The 13,802-nt window shown below is 34.0% G+C and overlaps 1 protein-coding gene across 1 annotated transcript; it reads right to left on the minus strand.

The window, feature by feature from the left end:
• Nucleotides 1-11,577: 11,577 nt before the first annotated feature.
• LOC120251794 (pentatricopeptide repeat-containing protein At3g49170, chloroplastic-like) lies at nucleotides 11,578-13,512 on the minus strand. The gene has a single exon (XM_039260443.1). It carries the CDS (start codon nucleotides 13,504-13,506, stop codon nucleotides 11,578-11,580), a length of 1,929 nt encoding a protein of 642 aa, XP_039116377.1. The 5' UTR covers nucleotides 13,507-13,512.
• Between the last annotated feature and the right edge of the window lie 290 nt (nucleotides 13,513-13,802).

Consider the following 13,802-nt stretch of genomic DNA (forward strand, 5'->3'; position numbering starts at 1 on the left):
CTTGAATCGTTCATGTGCCTCGAACAGTGTTTATGATTCTCCTTGCTTAAATTCCAACATCTCTTGCAGATCTTCTTTGCCTTGTTTGGTGGGAAGTATCATCCAAGGAATTTCTCCATGAAGTCATTCCATGTCTTGATCAAGCCCAGTGCTAAGGGAGTAAGCCACCGATATGCCAAACCTCTCAAGCTGAAAGGAAAGAGTGGCAATCTGATCGTGTCATCTGTCACTGTGCCAATCTTGAATGTTGAACAAATCTGCAAAAATTTTAAGAGATGGGCATTTGGGTCTTTATCCGCTAGGCCATCAAACTAATAGGAGTTTTGAATCATCCCAATAGTGCTAGCTTTGATTTCAAAATTATTAGCTGCTACTGCTGAGGCTTGCACATTGAATTCTTCCCTTGTAAACTACGGCCTCTTACACTCTGACAATGTTCTTCTTACTTCAGCCAAGGTTTTAAATTCTACGTTGTCACTATCGTTATCCACTTCCAAAACTAGCCTCTTCCAAATTCTTCTCAACAATGTTAGGTCTCTCTCTAATTCGCTGCTTCCTTCTACTAAATCCGTGGGATTTAATCTGGTCATTTACAGCACCTGTAGAAGAGAGTAAGGGTAATAAGTCTTCAATGTTGTATGAGTATAATAATAATATATACTAATAAAAAAATTATATAAAACACTAAGCTACAAGATTTCTTAGAATCTCTTGACTTTGTTCCCCGGCAACGGCGCCAAAAACTTGACGAACGGCTTTATGGGTGTCTAAATTATACAAATATATAAGCATACAAGTACGCACTTAATACTATAATTGGTCCATTATACCGCAAGTGCACGAGTCATCAAGTAATACCTCATGGATGAACACAAGGGTCGTATTTTTCTAGGAACGCAGAGAGGTTCCTATTACTCTCTTTTCACTTAATCAATAGCCTAATCGTTTACACTCTTTATTTAGTTCTACTTATACAACACTATTAAAACAATACAAATGCGACATAGAGCACACTTAGAATAAGTTGGGAGTATGTACTAAAGTTATCTTGATTATTAATTATGATAGTCGTAAGTGTCAATCATATTCTAGGTTCAAACTGGGGAAATTCAAAGGCCTACTAGCCCCACTACCATGGTGACTAGGTCTAAATCACTAGGAACTTAAGATAGAATCTCTTCCACCCCAGACTCCTATATTTGCCTTAAGTATGGGAGTCCCTCAAGAAGAGACCAATAAGACCCTAAGCCTAAGGGATAATCAATCCCTAATCCAGAAAACCTAGCTATTTCTAACCTCTTAGAACATGCATAGATCTATCATGGCATGGGTATCATCAGTATGGGGGCATATCCTCCTCATCCATATCAACATGTAATAATTAATTAAGAACATGCAATGATTATGAAAACTAGAAAAAAAATTATATTAATCAATCAAGATTCATAAATAATAACCGAGGGACCTAGACATACAATTCCCCTTGAATTAGATTCTTATGGATAATAACAATTAAAGTATCAAAGCACAAGAAAACCACAAGACCAAATAAAGAATAGATAAGCTTTTAATGTATTCCTAGACTAACTCCCTTTAATAGTTCTCCGAAGATGGGGATTAGAGGATCCTAAGATTTTTTGGTGATGTGTCACTTATGCCCCTCTGATGATGATCTTTGAAGTTTCCTGTCACGTGCGATCTTCTTCGATGATGCTCGTTGACATACTCTTGAGAAATCCGCCAGAATATGTTAGAATATGGAAGAAACACTATCTCTCACCTCTAAAATCTCGAGAAATCTAGTCATCCTAGCTTCTTCGGCAAAAGAGTCTTCCAGAATTTAGAGAATACTGGGGTATTTATATTAATCGGCTCCGCCACGGCCTCACCATGGGTGTTGTGATGTCCGTTGTGAGTAAGTTGTTGCTTGGGCTCCAAGTTGCGTCCTAACACACTCATTGGGTGTTATGCACCTTGACAGTGGCTGTTATGGACTTCACAACAGCCGTTGTGATGATGTTATGGCTTCTATTTTGCTACCACTGAGCTCATGCTGCCTCAACTTGATTACGGTAGTGATGAGTGTAGACAACGGCTGTTGTGTGTTTCCATAACAGATGTTGTGAGCCATGATGCAGACTTGATTCAGCAACTTGCTTTATTTTGCTTCAAAACATCCTCGAATTTTCTTCTTTCTTCCTAAAATATAAATAAAGGTTATTGTGAACAAAAGAATGACATTTTGTCCTAATGAGATGCTAAACAAGTACAATTTCATGCTAAATGCAGTGTAATTGATACAAAAAAATATGATCAGTTTAGCATTAATCACAAAGCTTCACCATGGCTCAAAGCGATCGTGGTGGCATCTCACCACAGCCGTTATCCACACCCAACACTGTTGTTATCAAGCTATAGCAATGTGTAATCACTGTGAGCAATACAGAAGCCACAACGACCTTACAACGGCCGTTGTGAATCCATCATGACTGTGATCCACCCACATAATGCCCAGAGCAGCAATGTCAGGATGTGACTTAGAGCCCACGCAGTAACTTACTCACCACGAGCATCACAACGCTCATGATGAGGCCGGGGTGGACTTGATCCTATATATACCCTAGGTTTTCAGATTTCGGGGAGATTCTTTTGCCGAATAAAGTAGGGCAGCTAGAGTTCTGGAGATCTAAGTTGTTGGAGACAATTTTCATCCATATTTCAGCAGAATTCAATGAGGTTTCCAAGGGATATTCAATCATCATCATTAAAGGAGAGCACGCGAAGAGATTGGGTGTCGTCTTGTTAATCTTGGGATCCTCTTAACCTCAACCTTCACAGACCTATTAGAGGGAGTTAGTTTAGGGATTCTTTAACACTATTCTTTCATCTTATGGTTTTATCTTCATCTATATCTCTATTTGTGATCCATAAGAACCTAATTCGAGGGGAATTGTATATCTAGATCTCTCGATTATTGTTTATGAATCTTGATTGTTAAATTCAATAAATTTTTCTAGTTTATGTGATTTCATTGCATATTTCTTAAATGATATTCTTGTTAATGTGGATGAGGAAGATATGCCCCTCTATTAGAACACACATGCCATGTTAGATCTATTCATGCACTAAGAAATTAGGCATAGCTAGGTTTCTGAATTAGGGATTGATTACCCCTTAGGCTTAGGATTTGATTTGTCCCTTCTAGAGGAATTCCTTATACTTAAGGCAAACATAGGAGGTTGGGATAGGAAGAGATTTCATATTAAGTACCTAGTTATTTAGACCTCGTTTCCAAGAGATTAAGACCAATAGGCCCTCGAATTCCCCCGGTCCAATACTAAAATACGATTGTCATACTCAACACCTATCATAAGTAATAATCAAGATAACTATCATACAACCACCCAACTCCTTCCAATCGTGCTTAACGTTTCTCCAACTTTATTGTTTAATAATTTATAGAAGTAGACTAAAGAAGCAATGTAAACATTTAGGCTATTGATTAAGTGAAAAAGAAGTAATAGGAGCCTCTCACCGTTCCTGGGGAAATACGACCCTCGTGCTCACCCACGAGTTATTACCTGATGACCAGTACACTTGCAATATTCACGGACTCATTGTAATATTATTTGCATATTTGTATAGTTATTCTAACACGCCTCATAAGTGTCTACTAATCTATTATAGATACTTTTTACAAGTCAAGATGCCTTGACAAGGAGGAATCTCACTTGTCGATCCTATTGTTCAGGAATTAGCTAATTGTTGCTTGCTCCATACTATCTAGACGCATTAAACAGGTTAGATGTTTCTTCTTCAAGATGAAATTATCCTTCACAAGATATGATTCTCCATTTATAATAATGATATCCACTACACTCTAGTAGGCTATCAGCTCGGTCTCATGTGTGGTTCTCAAATAGGTCTTTTACTTCAAAGGTTTCGATCCATGTATCATGTATGCCCATTATCGCCAATCTCTCTCCTTAACATCCTTTTCAATAAGCGTATTGTTGCATTTTCATTTATTATCCTCCTTGGAGGACTATTCATTAAAAAGATCTGTTAGTCGTTCAGTTGAGGGCTACTATATGGGGTGCAATCCCGCCCCGGCTTGCTTATAGGCTTCCTCTTCTCTTTGCTATAGGAAGGGTGTGTGGTGGCAAGTTTCTTATTTTCACCATCAGTAAAGGTTATACTTCTCTTTGTGTGACTCTTGCAATATATCTTCTTGATTAACATAGACGAGCTAAAAAAATGTACTATAAGTGTAATATGTTAACTATAACTGCAAAAACTAACATAATACATGAATAATAAACACAAACGCTAAATAATAAACAAAAACCCTTGCTAATAACGAAGAACATTTAGTAATAAGTAGAAACTTGTAATAAGAAGTAAAAAGTTCTTAGCTATAGATAGAAATGTTTAATAATAAATTGAAATTCTTCGTAATAAATAAAAATAGTTAAGTAACAAGCATGAAATATTACAACTCTTAAATAACAAAAGCTTTTTAACCCGCAAGAGATGATAAGGAGAGACCAACAGACACTGCATTTTGAAGCTATTCTTCCCGTAAATAGGATTTATAATATCATATCAAAATGGGCCTTTCTCTGAGTTTCAGTTACCTTATATTGATATTAATTATTTATTCTGAAAAAACAAAAATATACATTCTTTTCTCTAATATTTATATTGGTATTAATTAGTTATTCTCAAAATGATAATTTATGATTTCAAATCAACACAAAGTTAACTTTTTTCACTGTCTAAAAACCTCTACGTCCTTTTCTATGATATTTATAGTGATATTAATTAATTATTAAACAAAGAAGATTTATGGTTTTCAAATAAAAACAGACTTAAATCTTTTACCACAATTTATGTTTCTTTACATCTCTTTTTTCCACTGAGCTTTCCTAACTTCGACTTAAATTCTGTTCCACTAACCTCAACTCCCAAATGTCACATGAAGGAAAACAAAAAAGTTGAAAGGAGGCACATATTTTGCCTATATTTGATGTGTGTAATGACTGCCATTTTATTTTTAATGTCAACATTTTGTTTATAGTAAGATTGTGAGATCTGACCCGGGCATTGACCCAGCTAACCCCAAGGGTCAGGGGTCATTGGGTTCGACTGGGTCGAACTGGGATTGAACCGAGGTCAATAATAAAATAAAAAAAAATATTACAATAATTAATAACTAGTAAACATAATATTAAAACCATAATTATCTACTCAAATTTGATATTTAAATTGATAAATGATCTTATATACACTAGTGTTTTCTAATTATGTCATTTGTTTTTACGTTTTTAAATAGGGAAAATTACTGTTTACCCCTCAAGAATTTCAAAACTTCCCAAACAGCCCCTGTGAGTTTTGAATACCTCAGACAACCCTTCCTTTATTGTTTCACTTCCTTTTTGCCCCCTGCATTATGAAATTCCATCATTGCCCTTAAACCTTTTTGCATGCATTCTTTCATTCTTTTTGCATTTCTTTTTACATGTATCCATTTCTTAAACAGAGAGCTCATTTTTTTTTTAAACAGAAACCTCATTTTTTTAAACAGAAAACTTATTTCTTAAACAAAAACCTCATTTTGTTAAATAGAAAACTCATTTATTAAACTGAAACATTGATATTTAAACAGAAAAACCAATATTTACGTGACAAATTAATCCTAGATATAAAAACCAATTAATCTTGGCCACTCGTACATATTTAAATAGAAATAATGATATTTAAGCACTTTTTTAAACGTAAACGCAATATATAAACAGAATTATCGATAATTAAACAAAGACAACGAAGCATAAAGATGATCGTTCTTTATTATATGGAGATAACGATATTTACATTAAAAATTTAATAAGTTTGTGGAAAAGAATTTAGGTTAGCATGATTACATTATAACTACAAACAAAAGAATTTAGGTTAGCATGAAGAGTAATATATGTACTCATTTCTTAAACAGAGAGCTCATTTCTTTAAAACAGAAAAACTCATTTTTTAAACATAAACCTAACAAAAATCTCAATTCTTAAACAGAAAACTCATTTCTTAAACAGAAAACTCATTTCTTAAACAGAAACCTCATTTTTTTAAACAGAAAACTCATTTTTTAAACAGAAACATTGATATTTAAACAAAGACAAACAAGCATAAAGATGGTCATTTTTTATTATATGGAGATAACGATATTTACATTAAAAATTTAAAAAGTTTGTGGGAAAAATTTAGGTTAGTATGATTACATTATAACTACAAACAAAAGAATTTAGGTTAGCATGAAGAGTAATGCATGTACTCATTTCTTAAACAGAGAATTCATTTCTTAAACAGAGCTCATTTCTTAAACATAAATCTAACAGAAACCTCATTTCTTAAACAGAAAACTCATTTCTTAAACAGAAACCTCATTGTTTTAAATAGAAAACTCATTTTTTAAATAGAAACAATGATATTTAAATAGAAAAACCAATATTTGCGTGACAAATTAATCCTGGGTATAAAAACCAATTAGTCTTGACCACTCGTACATATTTAAATAGAAACAATGATATTTAAGCACTTTTTTAAACGTAAACGCAATATATTAAACAGAAACATCGATAGTTATACAAAGACAAACAAGCATAAAGATGATCATTCTTTATTATATGGAGATAACGATATTTACATTAAAAGTTTAATAAGTTTGTGGGAAAAATTTAGGTTAGCATGATTACATTATAACTACAAACAAACTTATAACTACAAACAAAAAAATTTAGGTTAGCATGAAGAGTAATGCATGTACTCATTTCTTAAACAGAAAACTTATTTTTTAAACAGAACCTCATATTTTAAATAGAAACCTCATATTTTAAACAGAAGCCTCATGTTTTAAATAGAAACTCATTGAAACCAAGGGCATTATAGTTAAACCCTGTTACACTTGCCACAACTTCCCACATAAGGGACAATTTCGTCAAAAAAATTTCAAATTAACTATATCAATCACTATTAGATGCTTGGAGGGTTTAAAAAATCATTGTATTAAAAAGGAAGGGGTTTTATGGATATTCAAATTTAGTGGAGAATCTGTGCATATTGCAAACTTTGGGTGTGTTTTTAGCAATTTTCACTTTTAAATATTTACAAATTTAATATATTAATATATAATTATCGAACTTCTCTGAGTTTTTTTTATTTATTTATTTGTTTATTGGTTGATTTTGTTAGAATTGATAAGAAATTTAATTCACTAATTCTTATTTTTTTTATATGGATGATACATTTTATATATAAATTATATAACTTATACGATCTCAATTGAGTTTTTATTTTGCTTTAAATTTTTTTATATTTTTTATTTAGTTAGAATATTTTATTTTTATATTTTATAATAAAATTACACTCATTTATTATTTTATTTTTTTTAAATAAAATTAATTTCTAGAAAGTATTTACCATAAGATATTAATGGATTTTGTTTTTAAATGTTATTTTTTGTTGTTATACTTATGATATATATATATATATATATATGTATATATTGTAATTCTATTTATTGATTATAAATTGAAAATTAATATTAATTAGTATATATGCTTTCGTGGTTTTTAATGAGAAAATAATAATAGAGTATTAAATATTATAAAAAAATCCTAACATTATAACCAGGTTGACCCGCCCGGGTCAACCGATTCCAGGCATAACCGCTAGGGTCATCGAGTTAACACCAGGTTTTTTCATGCCCTGTTCAGTGGAGTATACCTAGACCGGCCATATGACCGATTCCATATTTTTCCAGTTGAATTGGTTGGACAGGTCTGAATGTGACTACCTTGGCTTAAAGTGCATCATATATTAATATAAATAATTTGCCACTTTCTTCTTCGACTTTATTTAATTAGATGAAGTGACATGAAAAGATGTATGAAATGCGTCACAATGTTACCATCATATTGTAGGGTACACTTCTATCATAATAGCATAATGTACACCTTTGTTGTTTGACATTTTTCAAAAATATATAATAATGAAACAAATAATATCACTGTAAGGCAGGAGGAAGGAAGAATGCAATTTTTTTTGTCTAAATGGTCCCTACTTAAGTACAATATATTATAATAAAAAGTATTAATAAGTCCCACACATAATTACACTTACGATTGAGACTTTCAAAAAATCAGCAGACTTTCTAACTCTTTCTAAAGTTTTATGTTCTCATTGAGATTCTGATATTTTATAAATCCGATCATTGGGTCTCATATATTTGTTCAAGCCCTCCTAATTTTTAGACAGGTCTATTTCTTGAGATATATAAGCAATGACCAATTGATTATTAGAATATGGTGATTTGAGTTGATGGATTGTTGGAGATGATACTATGTGTGAGATTCTTGTATGTTAATGTTGGCATGGATATGCTTACATGAGGTGTGTATAAAATTATTGGTATAAATTGGTACATTGGTGAAAGAAGATTTTATTTACCCTACATCTAGATTGGGAATGGAAAATAGTCTTAGGTTTGTGAAGATTAAAGCTAGAGCTTAGATTTATTGGAGCTTGACACGTCTGAATATGCGTGTAAACCGCAAGTGCACGAGTGTCGAAGTAATAATTACCTACTGAGTCGGGTAGTCGAATCCATAGGGAACAGTGCTACTAGTACTAACTTCTCCTCTGCTATCTAGCCTAATGATAATGAGATAGTGTGGTGATCTAATGTGCGAAGAAATGAATATCGGAGACGAATATGCAAGGGTAAAATAGAGGAAGATCTCAATCAGTAAAAGTGGGGTATTCGAGTAATACTCCACCTAGGATTCAGGTATTAGTTACCAGATATACAAAGTGTTTCTTTGATGAGTAAGTTAAGTCGCGGAAATCCAAATATAATCGGATCTGTCTCCATATCACCGATACTATCCCCCTACGAGGTCCCGATGGAGAAATCGCTCAATCTTAACACCTCACACCACATATGACTGCAAAGCACTCTAGGGATTCCGAAAGGTGTAACCGATTCCTAAAGATTGATTCAACCCTAATTCCAGGCGAAGGATCCTAACCCCCTACAAGGTCCCGGCGGAGAAATCGAGCAATCTCACGCCTCCCACCAAATATGGTTACATAGAGTCTAGGGAATGGAGATAGAATACACCAATTGGAGGGGAAAGGGGATACTTCACTATCTCATGACTCACCCTCTCAACCCTCTTCAATCTTGAGGTTCTAACCCTAATGGAGATCTCTCTCCCACCAAGGCAACAAATCATGCAAACCAAATAACCACAAGATCAATAAGGCAAGCAAGCATTAAACAATCAAGAATAAAACTTAATCAAACTCGGATTAAATAGAAACACAATGCAAATCCACACAAGATGAGAATCCTAGGGTTCACAAGCCCAAATACCCTCTAGGATTTTAGTTCTCCATGAAGCAACATACAAAACACACCATCAATGAATGAAAGTACATTAAAACCATAGAAATAAACCCTCTTATATATGAACTGATGGCCTTGATGAAGAGCTTCGACGTCTTGAAGGACCCTCTCTGAAGCTAGGTTCACCGGTGGCTTCCTTGATGCTATGAAGAAGGAGGAATCGATCAAAGTTGGTGACAAAGCGCCTTCCAAGCCGGAAAGACCTTCTCTCCAAACCCTAGCCGTCTCATCCCTCAAGAGTCGCACAAAAGATGTCAAAGAATAGGGCAAACGGCCTATTTATAGCCCAAAACCGCGCTGGTCACGTGCCTCCATGCGCCCATGTGGATTTTCCACGCACCCACGTGGGCTGCAGGAATTTCCACGCCACGTGACATTAATTTTGCTACAATACTGCTACAGTGAACTTGTTACAATATTTTGCTACAGTACTTTTCTCAAAAGCGTGGTCCAAACACTCTTCTCTTGAGTCCACATGTCCGGGCACACGTCCATGTGGTAGGCTATAAGACCTTTTTTCATCGATGCATCTTTGATAGGTCTTGCAATCTTCACAAAGAGAAAACATGAAGATGTGGCTGCCTTTGTGCCCTTCCAACGAGTGAATTGACTTGAATTCTCTTGGAAGTTGGCACACATCTCCACGTTAATGAACTACTCTCGTGTCTTGGTCCTTGAATTGAACAAGAACTCCCAACATTGTGTCTTTATAGCCTATCTTTGCTTCCTTTTTACTCTTTAAGGCATTCACAACATATATGCATAAAAGAACACCAAATACACAATATGAGACATAAACTATGGTAAAAATGATGCTCAATACATGTAAAATATATATAAAAATATGCCTATTCAAGCACTTATCAAAGCTATTTATGAAGATTTGATTAAAAAAAAAAGATATTATTGGCAATGGAAGCTTCGGATATAGAAAACTTTTTATCATGTAGAGGTGGTTGTCATACTTGATGGTTGTGCAAATTTTGTAAAATTATGGGAGAATTATTGTGATGGGTTATTGAATAATAATGGTTGAAATTAATGTATGGCATAACTAGAAAAGTGGTGAAATCTTTTGGAAAACCATGTTTTTGGATGAGCATGAAGTTGCATGTAAGTGCTTGGTGAGATGTCTGTGTTTGTGAAAATGAAAAGTTGGTGAGTTTGCTTTGGTGCTATTGTATTTTTGATATTGGAGATGATCTTAAACTAATGTTAAATCATAATTTGGTTAAATGTTTTATATAGCTTACTATGGTTGATGTTACATGATGTTTCAAAGTTAGTTTAATAATGGAGGGGCAAACTAGATTTATGTCTTTGAATTGATAATTTGTTTTAAATTGTCAATTATGATAAATTATTTTTAAGGTCAGTGCATCTGCACGCCTCAGTCATCTTTTTTTTTTTACCAACTACAATTTCTAGCAGTTTTATGGTTTAATCTTTTAGTTCTTGAAACAATTCATTAATTAGTTCTGATTGGACAAACAGTAATGGCTTTAAGCAATGTTTTTAATTCAACTTGTCAATTATTTAAATAACTCTGTTTGATTGTTCCTACTGTTAATTACTTAGAATTATGTGAAACAGAGCTGTAACCTTATTAATTTAGCTGTTTACCCTGTTCACCATGCGAATGAAAAAAAAAAGTAACCCTTTTCACCATGCGATTGAAAAAAAAAAAGGTAATAGTTGAAGTAGAAATTACCTCTCCAGAGTTGATATAACAAAAACTAAAAAAGAAAAAAATGTATGTTTATTTTAATCCAAGAGGATGATAGTCGAGAATAAATTGTAACTACAGGATGTTATTTAATCATAGAAAAACATTGTCATACAAAATAACAAGAAGAAATTATTGTCTGGCTTGTTAGAAAATTAAATTTTAAAAAATAAAAAAGTGGACATACAAAATTTATATTGAGCATTTTAAAGGACTAGTGATGGTCAAAATATAAAAATAAAAAGTGACTTTAATCCTATCATATCAATTTTATAGAGAAATCTATATATACATTTATAAATTTGATAGGATTGCATAATATAACATAATTGATTCTGAAGGGCACGGGCACATAGAAAACAATAGCTGATGGAACAACCAGTTTCCAAAATTACCAGTAATCTGAACATGAACAACAACCTTTGTTAAAACAATGGAACCGATTTGGATCCTTCATTATGATTTGCATATTATAAATCAATGTAATATACTTGAAAAATTTGTGGCAATCTCTGCAAACTCTAAGATTCTTGCCAATTCGTACAAGTCCTTCACCTCCACAATTCATCAAAGCAAAAGCAAGAGCAAGCTTCTCTGTGTGACCACACAAATCATTCACTTTGTCTTCTTCTTTAGTCTTATGACCAACACTTGATGTATCAGGGACAAAGCCAGCAATCTTCATCTTCTCTGTCACTGTTCCAAGGTGAATGTAAATCTCTTTTGAATTCTCCTTCGAATAATCAGCAACACAGAACTTATACACTCTGCCCTTCACTTGCACCCAACTACACGCAGTGTCTGGCTTGAGCCTTAACTCTTGCATTATTGAGCGGACCTTAGCAACATCTTCCCAACAACAAGCATCAGTGTAGAGCCGTGATAGCATTACATAGTTACCGACATTGTATGGATCAAGCTCAATGGCATTCTTTGCAGCAAACTCTCCCAATTCAACATTCTTGTGGTTTCTGCAAGAAGAAAGAAGCGTTGCCCATATAAAGCTGCTGGGAACTAGTGGAATTTGATTTATGAACTCATATGCTTCTTCTAGGAGTCCGGCACGCCCATATGTATCAACCATACATGCATAATGTTCCATCCCTGGAACAATGCCATAGTCCTCTTGCATGGATGTAAATAATTTAATACCTTGCTCAACCATTCCACTATGGCTGCAAGCTGAAAGCAGAGAAAGAAAGGCAACCCTGTCAGGCTGAATCCCAGAAGATTCCATTTCCCTGAAAGCATGCAATGCCCGTTGACTGAAGCCATATGAACCATAGCCAGATATAATCATAGTCCAAGTTATCAAGTCCCTCTTTTTCATGGTCTCAAAAAGCAATATAGCAGAATCAAAGTTGCCAACTTTGATATACATGTTAATAATAGAATTACACAATGCAACGCTTTCATCATCAGTCTTATTACTCAGAAGCTTATGAATGTATGCATGCAATTCTTTGCCTTTTCTTAGATCCATTGTTGCACCACACACATTTAGTATCACTACAAACGTATCCGATCTTGATTGTAAATGATTTTCCAAAATCATGTCCTTGAACAATTCAAGTGCAACATGAAATGAACCATTTAAAGCAAACCCTCTGATAATTGCATTCCATGACGCATTGTTCCTTTCGGTCATACAGTGAAAGACTCTCTTCGCATAGCCTAATTTCCCGCATTTTGCATACATGTCTAACAAAGATGTCCCCATGACAATATCAGCCTTGTCTAGAAGACCACCTCTAAGTGTAAAACCATGCAACACTCTGCCTAAAACATGGCTAGAAATCTTTGAACAAACAGACAATACACTAGTGATAGTCACATTATTTGGACTGTAACCCTCATCTAACATCTTTGAAAAGAAATCCAATGCTTCACATGCAAGGCCGTTTTGTGATAATCCAGAAACCATGGCAGTGAAAAGAACAACATCTCTGTGAGGCATTTCAGTGAACACCTGACACGCAAAGTCACAGAGACCATGTTTGCAGTAAAAATCCACCAAAACTGTGGTAACAACAAGGTCATCTGTGTAACCAGACTTGATTATAAAAGCATGGATTTGTTCTCCTTGAAGAGAAGGTTGCTGAAGATCCAAGGAAAGCTTGAGAAGTGATGGAATGGTGAAGTTATCAGGATTAATGCCTTGTTTCAGTGACTTCAAGAAATGTGATAGTGCTTTGGAAGGGTGGCCAGAGCGCAAGTAAGCTCTAATGGTGGAATTCAGATAGAAGGTGGCGTGACGCTTGCTCGCAAGGGATGACACAAAGGCGCGCATATGCATATGCATAAACCTCGAGAAGTTCATGAAAATTCACTGTCACTTTCCTTTTAAATGAGATAAAGTGATTTGCTGCCAAGTTGAAAATTGTTAATATAATTTTTTTTTTATTATTATTGTATTGTATCCTTTGTTCTTTGTTTAGAAGTTAGAACTTATTGCGAACCTGACCTTAGGTTTTTTTCTTAAAAAAATTAATAAAATGCCAAGGGTTCATAGACCATGGCCCCACACCCGAACTCCGCATCAAAGAGTGTGGATTAAAATAAAAAATTAAAAAAAATAAAAAAAAAACTTATTAAAATAGCTTAGGATATTTTATT

The sequence above is a fragment of the Dioscorea cayenensis genome, chromosome 20 (assembly GCF_009730915.1).
Source record: "Dioscorea cayenensis subsp. rotundata cultivar TDr96_F1 chromosome 20, TDr96_F1_v2_PseudoChromosome.rev07_lg8_w22 25.fasta, whole genome shotgun sequence".
Lineage (NCBI taxonomy): Eukaryota > Viridiplantae > Streptophyta > Magnoliopsida > Dioscoreales > Dioscoreaceae > Dioscorea > Dioscorea cayenensis.

Coding starts and splice junctions, on each gene's coding strand:
- LOC120251794 (XM_039260443.1), bottom strand. CDS start 13,506: ATGAACTTCTCGAGGTTTATGCATATGCATATGCGCGCCTTTGTGTCA.